General features: G+C 36.4%; 1 protein-coding gene across 3 annotated transcripts in view; it reads left to right on the top strand.

Moving 5' to 3' along the window:
* Positions 1–11,196, top strand: part of LOC138306069 (tyrosine-protein kinase Fer-like) — a 32,323-nt gene extending 21,127 nt beyond the window's left edge. For all 3 annotated transcript variants that reach the window (XM_069246417.1, XM_069246415.1, XM_069246416.1), the window contains exons 9-17: positions 297–492; positions 1,583–1,771; positions 2,345–2,554; positions 3,386–3,562; positions 3,845–4,058; positions 4,494–4,617; positions 5,382–5,533; positions 6,856–6,978; positions 7,714–11,196. In XM_069246417.1, coding sequence (XP_069102518.1) covers positions 297–492; positions 1,583–1,771; positions 2,345–2,554; positions 3,386–3,562; positions 3,845–4,058; positions 4,494–4,617; positions 5,382–5,533; positions 6,856–6,978; positions 7,714–7,853 — 1,525 coding nt within the window. In that variant the 3' untranslated portion in view covers positions 7,854–11,196. The remainder of the gene's footprint in view (positions 1–296; positions 493–1,582; positions 1,772–2,344; positions 2,555–3,385; positions 3,563–3,844; positions 4,059–4,493; positions 4,618–5,381; positions 5,534–6,855; positions 6,979–7,713) is intronic.
* Positions 11,197–24,525: the final 13,329 nt, after the last annotated feature.

Raw genomic sequence — 24,525 nt, 5'->3', positions numbered from 1 at the left:
TTTTGCACATGTATGGACATTGTTGTTAAAAATCTGAAAAAATATCTTTCACGAAAATAACATCACTGTGAAAATTGTATGCATGCAAATTATGAGATAAAAAAAATATCCACATTTACATTATTGATATTGTTATGCCATAGGTTTAATACCCATGAGTACACTCAAAATATTTTAAAAGCTTCATACACTAAAGTAAGTATACAGGTTGTGCTAAACTAACGTAAAATCAAGATATTTGCATATGTCAGTCTCCAATTTTTGTTTAACAACGGTTTTCAATATCTATGTTACAGACTTTCCAAACAGATGCGAGATCGTGACAAAGCCCACTACGAGCTGACAGTGGTGAAAGTAAAGGTAGCGGTGTTAGAGGAGATGGTTACAACATTGACAAATGATCTACAAGAAGTAGGCGATGAAATTCCGTCTGCCATGGAGGATCCAAGCATGGTGTCCGATCGTCAGTCACTAAATGATTTATCTGTATCGGTAAGTTTGGTTTCGTTTTCATACTTGGGTTTGGTTATATATCATCATATGAACTGCTGGGGTCATTTAAGGATATGACAGGTTGAGATGGTGCAGGGAAGCCAGAGTACCTGGAGAAAAACCACTGACCAGCAGTCAGTACTTGGTAACTGTCCCTTATTCTTAATTTATTTTAACTTATGACCACCGAGAGGTGAAGAGCTTGGGATAATATGTCAGGAAATCTTAACTTCTTGGCCACTGCCATTCTTTGGATATTCTAATTAAAATACAGATTCTTAAAGTGAACAGTCGGGCAAGGATGGCTAAAGTTGGTAAAATGGTGTAAATGTATCCAGTATAATTTCTTATGAAATGGAAAAATAAAATCTCTCGTCAAAATCTGTCTGTGTACGAAGAAATTAATTTAAAGTATGGAAATTCTAAAACGTCCTCCCGGCTCACTATGTCCGTGGTTACATTTCCACGCAGCCTCGCTTTCAATGCTTTCAACTTTTCTTTACTTTAATGGTCAGAACTGGGAAACTAAGCAGAACTTGACCGTCATATTAATATATGAAAACTTTTGGAAGGCCAATGAACGCATTTAGACTGGTTTTCTTTGCCTGACTATTCACTTTAATCCAAATTTGTTTCATAAGTGGCCATGTTCTAGTGACCTCGAACTGGCTTCATCAACGGGGAAAACAACATTTTGCCACTGCATGGTTATACAATACATGTAGCTGTGTTGTTCACGTTATATATGTGAATTGAAAGGTCACTTTAATGCGACCCCTAAATGGGATGTTGTCAGATCCTCTATAAAAAATGCAACTTGATGCTTTGGGACAAGGTTTTTAATATTTCTTTTAAAAACTCTGATAGGTTTAAATCCGTAAAATCTATTAATTGACATAGTCATTTTAGATTATATCATAAAGACAGTTAAATTTATATTAAGTAGTGTTATTGATGCTATGAATGTCATTTGTTGATAATTGCAGACACCTCTGTATACAAACACTTTAGACGCTATGTCTCTTATACCTACATGTATCTATTATTTATAGAAATATTACAAAAAATTATGAATTAATTCACGTTTTAGCCGTCATCGCCGTCTCCTCTCCCCGGTGTGAGTAAACTGAAAAACCTGAAACGTCATATGACCGGGGTGTTGCAGCGTCGACAGGGGACAGAGAAAGAAGATCGTGAGTCGGAGAAAGGTCACAGCTATGAGGAACAATCATTGGATCATGTTAACGGCCCGGGTCTCACAAATACAAACCATACCTCAGTGAGTTTGTCATTTAAATTTTTGTTTTATAATCTTTCAGAGTTTATTTTACTTAAAAATACTCCACCGCTGACAAATGACATTTTTTTCGCTATCAAAAACAAGAGCAGATGAATTAGTATTTTTCTTCAGTTACAAAAGTTACTCAATTTACACCATTACCACCATTGAATAGTTTGAGTCTTATTTTATCTTAAGACAAAAATAAGAAAAATAATTAATTGCATCTCGAAAAAATTCCATGGCACTTATATGTCCTATATGAAAAAAGTCCTCACAGGCCTGTATGAAAAACTGCAAGTCCATCAGATTATATACTTGAAATAATGATCTTAACAAACGGTCAAATCGGTTGTTCCTAATAAACGAAAACGACCATGTCTAAACCTGTGTAATTCCATTATTGGCAATACAGACATTTGTTCTTCTCATTGTTTTGATAATGATATGATAGCTGAAGTTATATAGAATAAAGAAAAAAAAATGCCCCAAAAAAATTACAAAAAAAATCTAGGGGAAAAACACCACCCTGATATGACCTTATTTATCTTGGTGTAATTTCTTTTATGGTAGGGTGCGGAAGCCCTGGCTGATCCAAGTCGACCTCTGGAAGAAGAAGAGTGGTTCCACGGTGTCCTTCCGCGTGAAGAGGTCCAGCGTCTCCTGGTGAATGACGGAGATTTCCTCGTCCGGGAAAGCAAGAACCGGAAAACCAATGAGACGCAATATGTTCTATCTGTGGCCTGGCAGGGATATAAACATTTCATTATACAATATGGAGATGTAAGTGTGATATTTGTATCGGTAAGAAGTATTATAAATATGTTTCTTAAAGATGCTCCACCGCTGACAAATGGTATTTTTTCACTATCAAAACAGGAGCAGACGATTTGGTATTTTTCTTCAGTTACAAAAGTTACTTACTTAACACCATTACGCAGCATTGAAAAGTTTGAGCTTCTATATTTTACTCCAAGTTAAAAATATGAAAAATAATTAATTGCATCCCGAAAAAATTCTGTGGCACTATATCCTATATGGAATGAAGTACTGATTGCCCATGCACCAAAGGCAAAATAAAATATTTTATATTATTTTTTGTGTTAAATAGACATATATATATATATATATAATACATGATTAAACACCAATTGTTGTTCAAATGATGAATATCATTTATGCTCTGTCGGTGGTGGAGCATCTTTAAGCAATGCTTAAACTTTAAGTTCGATTGGAAAATTAAAAAACAAACTTGAATACAAATTTTAATTGCACTAGTAATTTTGGTTTGAACAAATAAACCCTGAACTGATAATTAGTCTTTGAGTTATGCAATCTTGAAACAAGAATCGTTTGAGTAAGATTTGCTTGAATTAACTAAAATTAAAAAAAAAAATCTTTGAGTTATATAAGCTTAGATAAATAATAATGAGCTGTCTGTTACATTATAAACATTAGCAAACCTTGCTTGCCATGAAATTACAATTCCCTAGACTGGTTAATGTTTTGTTTTAAAGTATTAACACTTAATTACACAAAATCAGAGAAAGAACTGCATTTACAAAATAAAATACAGAAGTTTATTTGAGGTTATTTTGTTTTTTTTTCTGACAGGGTGGCTGGCGATTTGAGGGACCAGCATTTCCTACCATTCATGAGTTAGTGAACCATCAGTACAGAATTGGTACAGACGTGACCAGTAAATCCAAGGCCATCCTTAAAAAGCCTATCCTCCGAGAACAATGGCAGCTGAAAAATGATGACATCGCCCTGGAAATGAAAATCGGAAATGTAAGGAAATTATGATTTTATTAAGTTAACTTTCCATATAAAGGGATTCGTATTCATTAAATCTATTGCACATTTTAGATTATCTTAATTACATATCACATGATCAATGCAAATTTACCTCTTGGTTATAGAAATGCTTATAAATGGCTATTATATCACCTATAGCTGTGGTCATGATTTTGTACACAGTTTAAAATTTATGACTTTCCCCACAAACCTGAAGACAGATATTATTGGTGTTTGAGTCACTACAAATGTAATTTTACTGCCTGATTTGTAAAGGGAAACTTTGGTGAGGTGTATCGAGGTATTTACAAAGCCAACAACCAGACCGTGGCTGTGAAGACATGTCGGGACACGTTGTCCGAGGATCAGCGTAAAAAGTTCCTGATGGAAGGACGGATCCTTAAACAGTACGATCATCCAAATATCGTGAGATTTATCGGGATCGCAGCTCAGAGACAACCTGTGATGATCGTGATGGAGTATGTGGCCGGTATGTTGAGGCTCGTAATGTGTTATAATGGAGATGTTATGTTCGCATGCTTCACAATCAATACCTACCTGCAAGGGCAGATAACTTTGTAATATTAAATACTGAATACTGATTTTCTTTGCCTTGGTAACAAAATGGAGGTCTCTGATTGATCAAATTTTATTTAGATGTCATTTGAAAAATATGGTAATTGGTACATGGAAGCTATTAGTGATACCGAGCACAAAGGGAAATTTTTTGTAATGATCCATTGTCATGGCAACAAAATAGAAGCCTCTGATTGGTCAAAAATCTCACCCAAATTCAGATTTTGCTTTGAAAAAAAATAAGTACACAAGGTTTATGAAGGACACTGGTCACATATCTGGGGGTCGTTTTTGGGATATTTGTAATGTCATGGCTTCCATTACAATCAGTACTTGTTTGGCTTTTTAGGTGGCGCTCTACTCACGTTCCTCAGGAAACAAGGAAAACACCAAACGAAGAAACAGCTGACTCAAATGTGTGAAGACGCTGCTAAGGGCATGACTTACCTAGAGAGTAAGAGCTGCATTCACAGGTATATCTCACAGCATAGATTGTATACCACAAAGCATATATTGTATACCTCAGAGCATAGATTGTATACCTCACGGCACAGATTGTATTCTTCACAGCATATATTGTATTCTTCACAGCATAGATTGTATTCTTCACAGCATAGATTGTATATCTCATAGCATAGATTTTATACCCCATAGCATAGATTGTATACCTCACAACACATATCGTATACCTCACAAGATAGATTGTATTAACTGGTAGTTAAGGGGGTATGCTACATATCAATGATGGAATAGACTCAACATTTGTCTTGCATTAAAGATGTATCCTATATCTACTGTATATTGTGTAGCACTTTAAATTCTGGGGGAACATATTTAGCGGTTTTCTAAACGGAAGTTATTTACGAGGGTTTAATTTTGTGGTACACCGATTCCTTTAAACACAATATTCACAGATCAATAAAGTTTTGATGCTGTTGGTGTACTTAAAATGTTCTTTGTTATTATTTTGGGTATAATCACTTGATATCAGTGCCATATCAGATAGGGTACACTCTAAACAATGCTTCAACGATGGCACGATCATGTATCAATTATTTGTCTAGTGGTTTGAATTTGCTGATTTCTATAAAACTGTAAATATATCAAAAATAAACCACTCACAAAATTTACCCAATAAACAGTATGCTACATCAATGTTATCTTTCATCAATGTTGGCCGAAACACATTTATTCAAAATCAAACTTGAACAGATTACAAAATCTCACTTTGTATTAGGGACCTTGCGGCTCGTAACTGTCTGGTAGGAGACGGGAATGTGGTGAAGATCTCTGACTTTGGAATGTCTCGTGAGGAAGAAGAGTACACAGTATCGGAGGGACTTAAACAAATTCCTATAAAATGGACCGCTCCAGAGGCCCTTATGTATGGTAAGTAATCTGTATACTGTATCGGAGGGGCTCAAACAAATACCTATAAAATGGACCGCTCCAGAGGCCCTTATGTATGGTAAGTCATCTGTATACTGTATCGGAAGGGCTCAAACAAATACCTATAAGATGGACCACTCCAGCGGCCCTTATGTATGGTAAGTCATCTGTATACTGTATCGGAAGGGCTCAAACAAATACCTAAGAAATGGACCGCTCCAGAGGCCCTTATGTATGGTAAGTCATCTGTATACTGTATCGGAGGGGCTCAAACAAATCCCTATAAAATTGACCGCTCCAGAGGCCCTTATGTATGGTAAGTCATCTGTATACTGTATCGGAGGGGCTCAAACAAATACCTATAAAATGGACCATTCCAGAGGCTCTTATGTATGGTAAGTCATCTGTATACTGTATCGGAGGGGCTCAAACAAATACCTATAAAATGGACCGCTCCAGAGGCCCTTATGTATGGTAAGTCATCTGTATACTGTATCGGAAGGGCTCAAACAAATACCTATAAAATGGACCACTCCAGAGGCCCTTATGTATGGTAAGTCATCTGTATACTGTATCGGAAGGGCTCAAACAAATACCTATAAAAAGGACCACTCCAGAGGCCCTTATGTATGGTAAGTCATCTGTATACTGTATCGAAAGGGCTCAAACAGATAAATTTGTACTCGTAATTTCAGTCAATAAAATATTGAACATTTGATATTCCTCATTGTGAAGATTAATTATGTATTCAATTTTATTGTTCTCAGAGTCTTTTTCGAAAATAAAGGTTATTGTCCAAAAAAAAATTGGACCTCTGACAAATGTTTTTTTTTTCTCTCTCAAAAACAGGAACAGACAATTTAGCATTTTTCTCCAGTTACAAAGGTTATTTACTTTTTACCATTACCACCATTGACAAGTTTGAGCTTCTAATCTTACTTCAAGAAAAAAATACATGATGTATTAAAAATAATTTTAGAATTGCATTCCAAAAAAATTCTGTGGCACTATGTCCTTTAAGGAATGAAGTACTGATTGAGTATGCACCGAAAGCAAAATGAATTATTTTGAATTATTTTTCGTGTTAAATAGACATATATAAAGATTAAACACCAATTATTGTTCAAATGATGGGTATCATTTATGCTCTGTCGGCGGTGGAGCATCTTTAACCTTAATTATTAGATATCTGTTGTTTATTATATCAAGTATGAGATGATCATGACCAGACCAATCTAATACATAATTACGAAATAATCATTACCGTATAAATACATATATATGGCTTCCATTTTGTAAATTGCGCAATTTTATGTTTGTAGGTAAATACACATCCCTGTGTGACGTCTGGAGTTTTGGAATCTTGATGTGGGAGGTTTTTTCGTACGGTCAGACTCCGTATTCTGGGATGACCAACAACCAGGCCAGAGAGAGAGTGGACGATGGTCAGTACTATTGCATTGATATTCCCAGAAAAGCCTGATTTTAAATGTAATAGTAGTGTTTTAGGTGAAGTCACTCCAGTGCATGTATATTTAAATATTGATCAGACCAGTTTATTTAACATAGATGCACAGTCAATCCGCTGCTATGAAAATATAGCATTTTCTCTCATACCTACGTATGTAATACTGGTTTAACCCCATGAAATAAAATCATGTCGCCTTCATGAGGCTGTGTTACATGGTCACTGATGCAATACAACGTCATGCCCACGGTGCTTTGAACAAAATTAATTTTTTCTTGGTAAAATTTTTAAATGATTCTAAGAAGCTTCAAAAATAGCGGAAACAAGGGGATTCGTGTCAAAGATTTGCAATTTTCATGTATGCAGTTTTCTTCAAACTTTTAACAAAATGGCAGGATATCATGATTGTAAAATTGTTAGAAAAAACTTTGAGGTATGAGAGTAAAATACTCTTTCATATTTGGATATGAAGAAAAGGGATATTCTACCCTCTGGATCACAAAATGTTATAAAATCCGAGGCTTCATATCCACATACAAAAGAGTCTTTATAGCCATGTGTCCAGTCATATCTACGTCCTGTAATGTCTTTGGATACTCTGGTATCCACCTTTGAACCCTCTGCCGATACATCTTACCATTATGAAATATCTACAGGACGTTGGAAACCTCTGCCTTCCATTTTAATTGTACCATATTTTGTCAAATTGCAGGTTACAGAATGCCACCACCGGAGGGTACCCCAGAGCCAGTGTACAAATTAATGCTCAAAATTTGGGAATATGACACGTCTAAACGACCACATTTTGCAGAGGTCATGAAGGAACTAACAAACATCATCAAAAAATTATAATGGCCATTATCTGTTTATCAAAAATTGTTAAATTATTTTATATCTTGAACCAACAACTACTGAAAGATTTATGTAAACTCTTTGTGATATCATCTGCTTGTTCATGTATCTTAGAATGTAATGTGAAACTCAAGCAGAGTTACTTCCCTATAATTTACTTTGCTAAGTGAATGCCTTACAGCCAGTCGATAATATATTGTTATTACGTAAGGGGATATTTATTAGAGTTACTTCCTTTAATTCACTTTGCAAAGTAAATGCCTTATGGTTAATCAGTAGTATATTTTTATTGGGTAAGGGAATATTTATTAGAGTTACTTCCCTTTAATTCTAGAAGGGAAACTTTATTACTAGGGTGTTTTTGTTTATGCATAACAACATGTTTGTTCATTTGTCAATGCAATTATTTTAAGTATAATTTATGATAGACCTGCAGATTTTTATATAGGTTGATAAGGGCTTTGTTAAGGTTCATGAAAACTCAATAAATTCACCAAGTCTGTCATTGAATCACAAACTAACAACAAAGTCGAACCGTACAAAAGAAAATAGCCCTATTGTTGTTTCTCAATGAAAAACATTAAGAGTTACTTCCCTTTAAGTCATAGACCGACAACCATGCCATACAATGGCAAGAATAAAATATTATGAGGAAATAAATTAATATTACCATTTTACTGTGAAGCTTAATCCATGAATGTTTGTCAAGAAAAAAGCAAACTTTTCAGGAATTGTTGGTTTAGGATATTTTCGGTGATATTTCCTGTTTTACTGTTAAGATATTGTAGTCCCAAGGACAGATATATATGTAGTGTTACATATTCGTATTGTTTTCTGTCTTTGCGCCTGACTGAGTTAACTCCCATGTGGGTAGGTTTTCTATCGTTACTTAATTATACTTTTTTTAAATTAGTAAAAGTTGCGTCTTTTTCTCTTAAAATCTTGGGCTGTTTTCGTTTATTCGGAGCAACCGGTTCGACCGTTGGTCAAAGTCATTATTTCAAGTATAAATCCTGACGGACCTGCAGTTTTTGATACAGGCATGTGAGGACTTTGTCAAGGCTCTTCTAGAAAACTACATAAAATCTCCAGATTTGTCTTTAATTAATATACGAACAACTAGGTCCAACCAGTCAAATCATATAATCTAAAACGGCCAAGATGTTACTTTCTCAAACACATGATGTAGCAAACAATACCAAGTGGCAAGGGAGTTAACTCTGTAATGTGCAGATACAGAATAATGTTATTGTAATACAGAGTTGTATTATGTTAGATTATCATATATCCTGTTTTGTCAACATTCCTTAAATTTAAATTTCTTCACTTTTTTTTTTGCCACAGGAAATCATTACAGAATTAAAGGAAAGTGTCATAATATTACAAAGTTTGCTGGAATTCTGATGTATATTTTGTGGCAAAAGTTGAGAAATTCAAATTTAGAGACTAATATATGTCTGGATATTATTAGCATATTGACAAAACAGGTACATGTATTTGAGATATATTTATGCATTTTGTAAAAAGATATTGATACAATTTGTAAAGTAATTAACATACTAGATACAATTTATACATTAATATTAAATGATTCAGGGTTCATGCAGTTTCACGAACATTCCTTATATTTAAGGAATTTCTAAATTTAAAATTCCCCATAGGAAAGCATTACAAAAGTTCAGAAAAAAAAATCAAGTTAAAGAAAAAGTTAACTTATTAATAAAAGGAGCCTTCCTTAAAATCTGTGAAGTTTTCCTGTGGGGAACTTTGAATTTTAAGTTATGTGATTCTTTCACTAGTTTCAGGGAATGTTTGTGAAACTGGGCCCAGCGTGTACAGATCTATATATTTTGCTATTAGTGTAAGAAAAATACATTCTGATTAATAGCTATGTGGTTGTGTATGATTGTGGAATATAGAATCACAGAGATGTTTTCTTAACAGTAGATACCTGTTTTAATGTACTTAAGTTGGTGGCGCTTTTGTGATAGCTGTTTTTATGAGGATATATCATGTTAACCCTTTAACCCCTGAAGACACATTTAGACTCTTCCATATCAAGAATTAGAACAGTCCTTTGTGAAATTCAGGGGTGAATGAGTCAAGTATGGAGGCTAGCACTGTTAGATTTACTACTAACAATCTTGTTAAAATACAGATTCTTTTTGTCACTCCATTTCATCAATAATTTTCTAATCCAGCCTCATTAACTGAAAACAACTTTTTTTCCCAACATGCATGTGCAAGTATGTGCTCTTTGGTCGAAATGACTATGTACATGGAAACGATTCTGGCAGTTCTTGAAACTAGTTTGTCTCCATCAAGAAATTTTTTAAGTACTAATACATGTATGGTAATTTGATTGGTCAATCTGAAAGATCTCAAGAATGTGACCCCTAGTGGGATGTTTTCTGATCATCTACGAAATGGAATGAGTGCAGTAGCAAGTATTGAGGGATCTGTATTTTAGTCAGATTGCAACTTTATATCAATACCATGTTACTGTATGGAGAAGATAGCAGAGTGTTAATTACTGGCTAATTTTGAATCTTAATTAGCTCCAGTTCTTACCTATAGTTCTTACCTATTAAGTTTGTGTTTTGCTTTTAATTGACTTTAATTTATCTCCAATTCTCCAAACTTAAATTTTTGTTTTAATTCCCTAAATATTTTGTTTATGCCCAGTTTTCTTAACAGTTTCTCCTTCTTTATTTCAGTTTTCAGATCAAGTTTGTATTTTAACTCCGAATTTTCAGAACTTACTATAGTGTATACTGTAGTTTCAGGGAAATAAGGGGAAAATACATGTACATTAACATACATGCATAATACATAAATGTCCAACTTTTATCATTCTTAAGGTTGATGTATCATATTCATTATGTTTAGCTATGATGGTTATGGGGAGTGAACATATTCTGTATATTACAGAGTTATCTGCCCTTGCAGGGTAGGTATTGATTGTGACGTCATGTGTTTGCGAGCGTATTATCATACTTTTTAAAGAAAATGATGTGGCATGTGCTCACAAAGTAATGACGTAACATTGGAAACTTACATACAAGGGAGCTAACTCTGTATTATGCAAAGACAGTATTGTTACTTCATTAAACTGATTATTGTTAATTAAGGAAAGTTATATATTAATGGACCACTGTGTTTCTGAAACAAAAATTGAAAATTGATTAAACATAATCAAGACATCTATATTTATCGCCGAAGATGAAGTTAACATTAAACAAATGTAAAATTCCTTGTGATAATATATGAAAGTGCAGGTCCATTTCAGTTATGCAGTGTGGTATAGTGATAGTTAACTACAATGTGCTGTGCGTTATTAAGGATGACGCATCGAGATGCGGGTGCCCTATAGTAATCAGGTTGTCCGTCCGTCCGTCCGTCTGTCCTGTCCGTCTGTCTGTCCGTCCGTCCGTCTGTCCGTTTTTTTTTCTTTTGCACATTAATGATGGAAGGGAGTGGAGTATTTTCCCCATATTTTACATGATGATTCCCCATCCATCCTAGATCTGCTTGGTAATTTTTCAGGCTGAAATTAAATTAAAAAATCGGCCATCTTGGATTTTAACATTTAAAAAAATCACAATGTTGTTGCTCTTAACTGATAAACATTTTGTTATAACATTATGATGCAAAGTTGTTCAGAATTAAACAAGGAGTTGACTGTCCAAAGGTAAGGTCATGGGCCAAGGTTACTAAGTCAAAGGTCAAGGTCAAATTTATTTGAGTTAATTGTATGCTCTTAATGTAATGTTAGCTTGGAATCAGGATTCAAGTTAAATACTTGGAAGACTTTTTCCAAAGAATTATAATAATGTACCATCATCGGTTTCCCAATTAATGTTGACATTAATTATTTATTAGCAACATATAGCTAACACGGAAGAATTTGTTGTCAAAATACTACTTTTCCACTTAAGCACGTCAGACACATAGCGGGGCCCTTTCTGACGTGTCAGTGTTCTAGTTAAGGATGACGTCTGAAAACTTAGGGAGACCCATGTTATAAAAATGAACATTTAACTGTTTAAAATTGTTTTGAAAATGATAAGTGTAGCATTAATTGCAAGCTAACAACTTCTGGAACTCTACAAAAATACAAAATTATCAAACTCATTTTACAGTTAAAATTGAAAAAAAAAATAGAAAAAAATCTGTTTCAGAAACAGTGGACCTTGAAAGCAATGGCTTTTTTTGCAGCTGAAGTTTTGGTTGTACATAAACTTATATATTTTTGTAGTTTCTGATATCATTAATCCCCTCATTTATGAGGTTCTTCATATTGATAAAAAAAAATGGCAGAACCATAATTATGATTATGCATAATTCATTTTTTTTATGGCGATAATATTTTTGTTAGATTTGACATGGAAATGTACCAGTGCAAAATTTTGAGGCTTACTTCTATTCATCTGAGATAAAATTACATATAAACAAACAGCAGAATTTTAGGGCTTTTGTTGTGATGTATAGTGGCATATGATTAGTGTTTTTCTTGTCCTGTACCTCGAGTCATAGTGGTTAAGGTGCCTGACATTTTACCACAAGCCCTCTACATTTGTGTCATGGCGGCAAAGTGGTTAAGATGTCCAACATTGTACCACTAAACCTCTACCTCAAGGGCATTGCTGCAAAGTGGAAAAGGATGCAAGTTTGAGGTCAATATAGATATACATTATGTACGATACTGACATTTAGCAATTTTACATGTGTTGTCTGATAAATCTGTAGAAAAATTTTGATAGAAATTTATTTTTTATACTGATGTATCAGTTAAATGTTTGTATTGTATGTTGAATCTATAGTCCCACATTTAGTGCCTAAATCAATGTATAATTTCTACTAGGTTGATAATTCAATAACAGTTTGCTCTAGTTCTTCTAAGTGTTTACATTAATATTTAATGTTAATGAATAAAAAAATCTAAACTTTGTTAGTTTTAGAACAAGCAATTGGTGTATCAGATGTATTAAAAAATGTTAGTTTTTCTATCAAGCTGCTTACTAATCGTGATCTGTGATATAGTGGTAGAAAATTTAACAATATCTTAGATTTAGACTTTTGTTTTGATGTATTTGCTCAGAATGCCTTTTCTCATTCATCCCTGAAATTTCATAATGGACTTGTCTAGACTTTGATTTAGACGAGCCTAACTGTGTTTTTAGGGGTGAATGAGTTAAAATAACATATTTAATAATAATTATGATTTTTTTTCCTGTGAAATCTATCATACAATCAAAATTTCTTATGAAATTTAAATTTTAAAAGTTACTGAATATTCTTTGGACATATTGTGAACCCTGATTACAAACCTGTTTGTGGGTCTTGTATAGAAACAGATTCAATTTTTTGCCAATGTTTCCAACAATATTTGTTGTTTAATAGACCTAATCTTTCACCGGTGACTACATAATCTGAAGTTGTTGCCCTTGTTAAAGATGCTCCACCGCCAACATTTTGTTTTGTTTTGTTTAGTTTTACGACCTATTAACAGCCAAGGTCATGTAAGGACGTGCCAGGTTTGTTGGTGGAGGAAAGCCGGAGTACCCGGAGAAAAACCCCCGGCCAGCGGTCAGTACACCGCCAACAGAGCATAAACGATACCCATCATTTGAACTGATGTTTCATTGTGTATATACATGTATTTATGTAATTAACACAAAAACACATATGAAATAGTTAATTTTTCTTTTTCAAGATGCAATTAATTATTTTTGATATTTTTACTTTGAAGTAACTGAAGAAAAACACTAATTTGTCTGCTCCTTTGTTTGATAAAGAAAAAATATATTCTGAAAGCGGTGTAGCATCTTTAGATAATTTGATAAGCTGAGATCTGAGCGTTAAATCTCATTGCATATCATATATTCTTAGAAGATAAACGCTCCTTAGATATTTTCTTTTTTTCCCCTAATATTTATTATAGTGTAGTTATACACTAATTAAAATGTTACTGATGATGAATTTTAGTTTTGTTTCGTCATTTACCTGGTAACAAATTACTGCATGCCTTTGTCATTGATACAGTCAAACCTCTCAATAAAGACCAGTCAAGCGACAAAAAATGGTCTTTATTCACATGGCAAGTTTTGTCGAAAGTTAACAATGGTGACCCAGAGAAAGTGGTCTTATTAAGCAGATGGTCTTAATACAGAGGTGATCGTAATTGACTGTACTTGAAAATCTTTAAAATTTTATTTAAGTTTTACACCAAGCAGAGTTATAGTTATAAGGTGAAACCTGTCTAATCCGATATCATTGGAAAGTGAATCTTGGTCAGATTAGAAGGTGTCAGAAAAGTCAGGTTGTATGGATGTTGACTATTGTTGTTCAGAGGAATAAGGTTGGATGTTGGAAAACTCAGGTGTCAGATTAGACAGATCTCAGTGTCGTGCCACTGTAGTCAATCTCATTAGATTCCTACAATCCTTGCTTGCAGGCAGTACTTTGATTGGCCATTTCCATTGGTCACTATGACATGACCCCTAATGGGGTGTTGTCAGATCCTCATATCAAACGTAGTGATAATAAGGATCTGTATTTTCATCAGATTGTGTAACTTTGAATGTTTTCATGTCAGATGTAAAAGATCTTGGCAATACAAACACAAATGTAAACTTTATTCTAGCAGACAACCTTTCTTTTTTAATACCATAGTATAATATATATAAATAATTTGGTGACTTTGTAATTTTCCTGTGGTTTATAAGTCATTATTCTTTTTCTGTTTACTGAATATGATTTGTCACACATGTGGTCTATCATCAAACGAATAAGATAATTTTCTATGTGAAAGAACTTTGAGTATGGAGAGTAAAATTTTAGAAAACTGCTAACAATATTCAAACTGAAAATGTTGTATGTAACTAATCAAGAAATTGTCTCCATTTGGAGAACTCATATATATATTAATTCTCCGACCCCTGTAAACTATACATCCATAGTACAAATCAGTCAATATAGATATACATTTGTATATACTCTCCTCGTCCCACAAATATCGTAGATGCCAAGAGTCGATCGAGTAGTTGATTCAAGATCGGTTTAAATAAAAATAAAATATTTAATAGCAATATGCAACTTCAAAGCCCAAATTATTGAATCTTTTCTGTCTTAAGATAGATATATTTTCTTTTCCATATTACATATGCTTCATCAGCTGACGTTATGTGTTTTTACTTGTATTTCATTACTTTAATTAATACCCTTTGAAGAACTGGGCGTTGACTCTCATTTCTTTGTAGATTATATAGGAATTTAGGACTGCAATGCCAAGGACATGAAAAATACCTTCTTCCAACATTTCAATGTCCAACTTAAGGAAAAACCAAAAAATGCTTAAAGAATTTGAAATAAAAAATAAACTCATTTACTGACATGCGTATCTCCTAGCACCAGTGATCCAGTACTTACAATGTAATCAAATCTTTTTCAACAGATTAAATTTTAATGGCTCTCATATTATTGATCTATCAATAAAGCGTTTATCTGTAAGAATTCAATTTGGAGAACTCATAGAATTGTACCAAAATTGCAAAAAAAATGTTCTTTTTACTAAAATGCATCATAGTTTGTAAAATGCTGAATGAAATGGAGAGCTGTCTGATGTTTTAGTGCTTTATGATACTGAATCATGTTACAGTAGTTTATGTTGAGAAAGGTTTCTTATGATTTAATTTCATATATTTAAAGATGCTTCACAGTTACTAAAGGTCATAACCTGATTCTTCTTTTTCATAGCGTCCAATTATTATATATAAAATAAACCATGTTGATTTTTGTAAATGTTCTCTATATATAATTTTATATATGCAAGGTGTTTATACTTACTTCTTGTACAGAACTAATTTATAATAAGTTTGTTTCAATGAATTAAAATGCAGATTTTTTTATCAATCTATGAAACAGAGTGATAATATGGATATGCATCAATCAAATTGAATGATAGTATACATGTGAATTATTAAGATGAGTAGAAATGACAAGAATTTGAAGCCCAGTTTGTTGAGAATGTGATATCGATATGTAGATATACTTAACTTTCCGCCTTGACCGGGTTGTTCGATAAGCTTAATCACATGATTAATTTTATTTTCATTTATCATTTGCTGCAAATTATATCTTCACAAAAAATAAGGAAAGACTGGAGTTTTTAAAATTACCAGAAATTATTTTCTTATAAAATTCCAGAAATTATTTAATCTTGATTTTAAAATTAATTGTTGTTAAACCCTTGAGGAATTATTTATAAAATGATACATAAACTCACTAAAATAATTCTGTTGAAGTGGAACTCCTTGCAAAATTTTATGTTAAATGAGAAAAATAGACTCAGAAAAATAACAAGGCCAAAGTGGAACTCCTTGTGGAATTCTTTGTTCAATGTGAAAAAGTACATGTAACTGGAACTTTGAACTCCTAGAAAAACTCTGGAATGTGTCCCAAACTAGCTTTGAAATAATAAAATGAAATGATATGTTTGGTCATAAAATCTTGTTAAAAAGAGAAATTTATTACACATGTAGTCTAGAGTTCAGTGAAATGAGCGTACATACAGTCGGACCACAGAGCCAATCTGATTAAAATAGAGATCCTTATTATCACTTCATTATATTTGAACGGAGTGGTTATAAGGATCTGTATTTCAGTCAGATTGACCACGGAGCCAAGTTGTGGCCTACAAGTTCACTTAAAATTTTACAGTTATTAGTAATTTCAGTAATTTTAAACTGATTTACGTGGGTTTTGTTTCATCTAAATATAGGTACATGATATTGTTTTTGAAAAATCTCAATGATGTATTATTATTACCTGGAACTCTTTTTATTGCATGGACACCCATTGTCATGTCATTACCTGATGTTGGTAAAGAATGACGTGAAATCAGATTCAGATACATCTCTCACTACACAGGATATCAACAGTGACTTTAGCTTACTGATCATTATTTCTGAAAGGGCATTAAATGATCAAACTTTAACACTTATGCTTTTTTCTTGGTGCATACATACATGTATAGAAAGTAAGTTCTTAAAGAGAATACAGTTTAAAGGGTCAAATACAGTAATTACAATCAGACTAAGATATTTCTTATCGATATATTTCATAAACCTTAATGAAAATGATAATCTGTATTTTAATCGCACTGTGGTAGTTATTACAAGCTAGATATTGCAATGCTAACACGATAATTGTCTTCTGCTCGTGATGATCAAGGTACATCAATGTATTTCCTAATGATTGTTAAAAAAACTTGTTTTACATCAAGACCTATATTATATTCTATACTAGCAATCAGATCTATGGTCAAGGCCTCATATAAAAAGTGGTGATAATAAAAGGTTTTCTGCTGATGGAAATCAATTGAGCATCAACATAATTTCTAATGATTGATACAAAACTTGTTTTACATCAAGAGATATACTATCACAACAATTGTCCTCTGCTGATAGTAATCAATGGCCATCTATGTATTTTCTAAGGATTGATAACATATGTTCTACAGTTATAGTCTGTAGAAGTGCCTAGATTGTCAACACTGGTATTTAATCTGTTGCTTGTTATGCCATTACATTTTCAATAAATGTTACTGACTATTATAACATTAATTGTTGTTTTAATTGTTAAGATATGAATCTTGTCTTTACTGATTTGCCATTGATGTTGGTATTGATTTACATACACATCTTGATCTCATAGCTTTCCTATGCGTGGAGGGTCAGTTCACAGGAGGCCAGTTCAATGAAAATGGATGTCATATTTTTTAGCCCACCATCATCAGATGGTGGGCTATTCAAATCGCCCTGCGTCCGTGGTCCGCCGTCCGTCCGTAAACAATGCTTGTTATCACTATTTCTTAAAAACTGCTGCAGGGATTTTGTTCAAACTTCACATGGAGGGTCCCCTTGGTCCATATTTGTGCCATACAGATTTTGAGGCTGATCGGAAAAACAAGATGGCCGCCAGGCAGCCATCTTTGATTTTGGCAGTTGAAGTTTGTTATCGATATTTCTTGAGAACTACTGAAGGGATTTTGTTCAAACTTCACATGGAGGGTACCCTTGGTCCCTAGTTGTGCCATTACAGATTTTGAGGATGATCGGAAAAACAAGATGGCCGCCAGGCAGCCATCTTTGATTTTGGCAGTTGAAGTTTGTTATCGATATTTCTTGAGAACTACTGAAGGGATTTTGTTCAAACTTCACATGGAGGTTACCCTTGGTCCCTAGTTGTGCCATACAGATTTTGAGGCTGATCGGAAAAACAAGATGGCCGCCAGGCAGCCATCTTTGATTTTGGCAGTTGAAGTTTGTTATCGATATTTCTTGAGAACTACTGAAGGGATTTTGTTCAAACTTCACATGGAGGTTACCCTTGGTCCCTAGTTGTGCCATACAGATTTTGAGGCTGATCGGAAAAACAAGATGGCCGCCAGGCGGCCATCTTGGATTTTGATAGTTAAGGTTTGATATCCCCATTTCTCAAAAAGTGCTGAAGGGATCTTTCTCAAATTTAATATGTAGGTTCCCCTAGGGCCCTTGTTGTGCATATTGCATTTTTGGACCAATCGGTGAACAAGATGGCCGCCAGGCCGCCATCTTGGATTTCGATAGTTAAAGTTTGTTATGGCTATTTCTCAGAAAGTACTGAAGGGATCTGTCTCAAAATTCATATGTAGGTTCCCAGAAAGTATTGAATGGATCTTTCTCAAATTTCAAATGTAGGTTCCCCTAGGGCCCTGGTTGTGCATATTGTGATTTGGGACCGATTGATCAACAAGATGGCCGCCAAGGAGTCATCTTGGATTTTGATAGTTGAAGTTTGTTACCGCTATTTCTCAAAAGGTACTGAAGCGATCTGTCTCAAATTTTATATGTAGTATGTTTGAAAAAGTTTAAAAAGTAGAGAAAAGATCCATCTTTCCTTTGTCAGATATAGATCATTCTTTGGTGGGCGCCAAGATCGCTCTGGGATCTCTTGTTTGGATTTTATGGATGGACTGATAAATATACCTAACAGTTATGTGATTTTTTTCCAGAAAATACGAGATAACAAGAGGCCCAGAGGGCCTGTATCCCTCACCTGGTTTGTAATGCCAAGTAATGTTCTGAATACAGGTTCATTGTTTCTTTTCTGAAGGAATTTTAATATTAACCTCTAAATCCCCTATTGGGCCCCACCCCTCCTGCCCCCAGGGGTTCAGAGCCAAAATTTATACAAGTTATGTTCCCCTTCCCCCAAGGATGTTTATGGCCAAATTTGGTCACAATCCAAGCAAAACTCTAGTTTTGACAAGTAGTGATTTATAGCGTTTATCTCTATTTCCCCTATTGGGCCCCACCCGTCCTGCCTCTGAGGGGCCAGAGCCAAAATTTATACAAGTTCTGTTCCCCTTCCAAAAAGGATGTTTTTGGCCAAATTTGGCAACATTCCATGCAGAACTCTATGACTAGTAGCGACTTAAAGGATTTACCTCTATTTCCTCTATTGGGCCCCACCTCTCCTGCCCCCGGGGTGTCAGAGCCAAAATTTATACAAGTTCTGTTCCCCTTCCCCCAAGGATGTTTGTGGCCAAATTTGGTTACAATCCATGCAGAACTCTATGACTAGTAGCGATTTAAAGGATTTACCTCTATTTCCCCTATTGGGCCCCGCCCCTCCTGCCCCCGGGGGGTCAGAGCCAAAATTTATACAAGTTCTGTTCCCCTTCCCCCAAGGATGTTTGTGGCCAAATTTGGTTACAATCCATGCAGAACTCTATGACTAGTAGGTATTTAAAGGATTTACCTTTATTTCCCCTTTTGGGCCCCGCCCCTCCTGCCCCCAGGGGGTCAGAGCCAAACTTTATACAAGTTCTGTTCCCCTTCATAAAAAGATGTTTGTGGCTAAATTTGGTTACATTCCATTCAGAACTCTATGACAAGTAGCGATTTAAAGGATTTACCTCTATTTCCCCTATTGGGGCCCCGCCCCTCCTGCCCCCGGGGGATCAGAGCCAAAATTTATACAAGTTCTGTTCCCCTTCCCCCAAGGATGTTTGTGGCTAATTTTGGTTACAATCCATGCAGAACTCTATGACTAGTAGCGATTTAAAGGATTTACCTCTATTTCCCCTATTGGGGCCCCGCCCCTCCTGCCCCCGGGGGTCAGAGACAAAATTTATACAATTACTGTTCCCCTTCCCATAAGGATATTTGTGGTCAAATTTGGTCACAATCCATGTAGAACTCGAGGACAAGTAGCGATTTATAGAATTTACCTCTATTTCCCCTATTGGGCCCCGCCCCTTCTGCCCCCGGGGGGTCAGAGCCAAAATTGATACAAGCCCTGTTCCCTTCCCACAAGAATGTTTGTGGCCAAATTTGGTTACAATCCATGCAGAACTCTAGGACAAGTAGCAATTTATAGAATTTACCTCAAGTTCCCCTATTGGGCCCCGCCCCTCCTGCCCTCGGGGGTCAGAGCCTAAGTTTATACAATTTCTGTTCCCCTTCCCTCAAGGATGTTTGTGGGCAAATTTGGTTACAATCCATGCAGAACTCTATGACTAGTAGCGATTTAAAGGAAATGTTGACGGACGGACGCCGGATGCCGGACGCCGCGCCATGACATAAGCTTACCGGCCCTTTGGGCCAGGTGAGCTAAAAATGACAGCATTTATTTTCATTGAACTGTCCCCTGTGGGTCAGTTTGGCTGATTGTTTAAACTGGCTTTAAAACTATTGATGCCATATGCTTAAAAATCCTGCTGTCATAGGGTCAGGATCATGTTAGGACGGCCTCTCATGTATGCGGTGTGTAGTGTGTGTGAAGAGCGAGGAGCGTGATTTGGGAGACTGCGGAATGTTCATGTTGTGTCTTCTAGTATAGTGGAACTCTTGCCCTTTTTATAGTGCTATCATTGTAGCACACACCGAAGGCACCACGCAACACACCCCATCGGGTCACATTATACTGATAACGGGCGAACCAGTCGTCCCACTCCCATTATGCTGAGCGCTAAACAAGAGCAGAAACTACCACTTTTATAGCTTATGGTGTGTCTCGGCCAGGGGACAGAACCCAGAGCATACCCTACTTAAGTGTTCTTCCTAACGTCTCCCTTGACAAAGCCTTACATTTGGCCTTCTGTTGATTCTTAACGTCGTATTAAAAGTCAGGGTCATGTAAGGACGGCCTCCGCCTCCGATTTATGCGTGTATAGCATGTATGTATTTTGGAAGCAAATAAAACCAATCCAAGCGTTGATTAATGGACATAAACATAGCTTTCTTTGACGCCACAGATTAATAAAATATGGGTATCAATATGTATCTGCATAAGTAATGTGATATTTGAATTAATCTCTACTAAGATCACAGTTGTATACACGTTTACGATACGGCCCAGTGATTAAAAACTAACTATAGCAGCAGTAGTTTTGAATTATTTACCAAGGAAACCAATTTAAAGGCAATAAAGTGGGGGAAACATGGGTACCTGACAGCATTTGATAAGGATAGACAACAAGACACGTTCTCTATAACTCCCTAGTGATACACCTCAGGGATTTTAAAAACTATAAAACTGTATATAATGTATATAGTACTATGGTACTTCTTTCATATCATTTCAAAGAGAAAACTACAAAAACAACACAAGGGATTCATAAACCTGGTTTGAGAAGATAAAACCAGATAATAACAAGGCTAATTATCATATACTGGTGTTGTATTTAGGGAACGTGGACATGGTTGGCTTGTGTGGGGGAACGCTGACATAACTGGCTTGTTTGGGGGAACGCTGACATTGTTGGCTTGTTTGAGGGAACGCTGACATGGTTGGCTTGTTTGAGGGAACGCTGACATGGTTGGCTTGTTTGAGGGAAGGCTGACATGGTTGGCTTGTTTGAGGGAACGCGGACATGGTTGGCTTGTTTGAGGGAACGCTGACATGGTTGGCTTGTTTGAGGGAACACTGACATGGTTGGCTTGTTTGAGGGAACGCTGACATGGTTGGCTTGTTTGGGGGAACGCTGACATGGTTGGCTTGTTTGAGGGAACGCTGACATGATTGGCTTGTTTGAGAGAACGCTGACACGGTTGGCTTGTTTGAGGGAACGCTGACATTATTGGCTTGTTTGAGGGAACGCTGACATTATTGGCTTGTTTGAGGGAACGCTGACATGGTCGGCTTGTTTGAGGGAACGCTGACATGGTTGGCTTGTTTGAGAAAACGCTGACATGATTGGCTTGTTTGGGGGAACGCTGACATGATTGGCTTGTTTGAGGGAAGGCTGACATGGTTGGCTTGTTTGAGGGAACGCGGACATGGTTGGCTTGTTTGAGGGAACGCTGACATGGTTGGCTTGTTTGGGGGAACGCTGACATGGTTGGCTTGTTTGGGGGAACGCTGACATGGTTGGCTTGTTTGAGTTGTTTGTTTGTTTGTTTGATTTATTAACGTCCTATTAACAGCTATGGTCATGTAAGGACGGCCTCCCATGTATGCGGTGTGTTGCGTGTATGTTGTGCGAGGTGAGTGTACTGGGAGACTGCGGTATGTTCGTGTTGTGTCTTCTTGTATAGTGGAACTGTTGCCCTTTTTATAGTGCTATATCACTGAAGCATGCCGCCGAAGACACCAAGCAACACACCCCACCCGGTCACATTATACTGACAACGGGCGAACCAGTCGTCCCACTCCCTTTATGCTGAGCGCTAAGCAGGAACAGAAACTACCGCTTTTATAGACTTTGGTGTGTCTCGGCCAGGGGACAGAACCCAGAGCCTTCCTCACAGGGGCGGCTTGTTTGAGGGAACGCGGACATGGTTGGCTTGTTTGGGGGAACACTGACATGGTTGGCTTGTTTGAGGGAATGCTGGCATGGTTGGCTTGTTTGAAGGAATGCTGACATGATTGGCTCGTTTGAGGGAACGCTGACATGGCTGGCTTTTTTAGGGAAAGCTGATATGGTTGGCTTGTTTGGGGGAACACTGACATGGTTGGCTTGTTTGAGGGAACGCTGACATGGTTGGCTTGTTTGGGGGAACGCTGACATGGTTGGCTTGTTTGAGGGAACGCTGAGATGGTTGGTTTGTTTGGGGGAACGCTGACATTGTTGGCTTGTTAATGGAACACTGACATGGTTGGCTTGTTAATGGAACGCTGACATGATTGGCTTTTTGACATGGTTGGCTTGTTTGAGGGAATGCTGGCATGGTTGGCTTGTTTGAAGGAATGCTGACATGATTGGCTCGTTTGAGGGAACGCTGACATGGCTGGCTTTTTTAGGGAAAGCTGATATGGTTGGCTTGTTTGGGGGAACGCTGACATGGTTGGCTTGTTTGAGGGAACGCGGACATGGTTGGCTTGTTTGGGGGAACGCTGACATGGTTGGCTTGTTTGAGGGAACGCTGACATGGTTGGCTTGTTTGGGGGAACGCGGACATTGTTGGCTTGTTAATGGAACGCTGACATTGTTGGCTTGTTAATGGAACGCTGACATGATTTGCTTGTTGACATGATTGGCTTGTTTGGGGGAACACTGACATGGTTGGCTTGTTAATGGAACGCTGACATGATTGGCTTTTTTGAAGGAACGCTGACATGGTTGGCTTTTTTGAAGGAACGCTGACATGATTGGCTTTTTTGAAGGAACGCTGACATGATTGGCTTTTTTGAAGGAACGCTGACATGGTTGGCTTTTTTGAAGGAACGCTGACATGATTGGCTTTTTTGAAGGAACGCTGACATGGTTGGCTTGTTTGGGGGAACGCTGACATGGTTGGCTTGTTTGAGGGAACGCTGACATGGTTGGCTTGTTTGAGGGAACGCTGACATGATTGGCTTGTTTGATGGAACGCTGACATGGTTGGCTTTTTTGAAGTAACACTGACATTGTTGGCTTATTAGTAGGTTATTAATGGCTTATGCTATATAAGGCTTACTTAACATATATGTAAACCTCTCCAATACTGATTATATCCAATTTGACTTTATTACTTTCGGTGTTGAAGAAATCAAGAACAATGTTTGTTTGATAAATTATCATCCTGTTAACAGCGAAGGTCATATAAGGACGGCCTCCCATGTATGGGTGTGTTGCGTGCATGTGTGTGCGAAGTGCGTGATTTGAGAGACTGCGGTATATTCGTGTTGTGTCTTCTAGTATAGTGGAACTGTTGCCCTTTTTATAGTGCTATATCACTGAAGCATGCCGTAAAAGACACCAAACAACACCCCCCGCCCCACATTATACCGACAACGGGCGAACCAGTCGTCCAACTCCTTGTATGCTGAACGGTAATTAAGCAGGAGTAGAAACTACTACTTTAATCGACTTTGGTTTACGTGTCTCGGCTAAAGGACAGAACCCAGAGTCTTCCTCACAGGGGCGAGCGCTCAACCAAAGGCTTAAAGTGAGGCGTTGTCAAGGGAGACATGAGGAAGAAGAAAGTCAGTTAGGTGCAGCAGGTACAATTCTAACACCCTACCTGCAGGGCTGAAGATGGTTATTTTGGCCCCTGGGGATTAAGGACACAATTTAATTCACAAAATTAATTTACCGGTTTTTGAGAAGAATTCAATAATGTGTAATTATTTACGTACGGACGACAGTAATCTGATTAAAATACAGATCCTTATAACCACTCTGTTCAATAGAGGCAAACAG

Source organism: Argopecten irradians, chromosome 13 (genome assembly GCF_041381155.1).
Source record: "Argopecten irradians isolate NY chromosome 13, Ai_NY, whole genome shotgun sequence".
Taxonomy (NCBI): Eukaryota; Metazoa; Mollusca; class Bivalvia; order Pectinida; family Pectinidae; genus Argopecten; species Argopecten irradians.
This window is presented reverse-complemented; position numbering and strand designations above follow the sequence as displayed.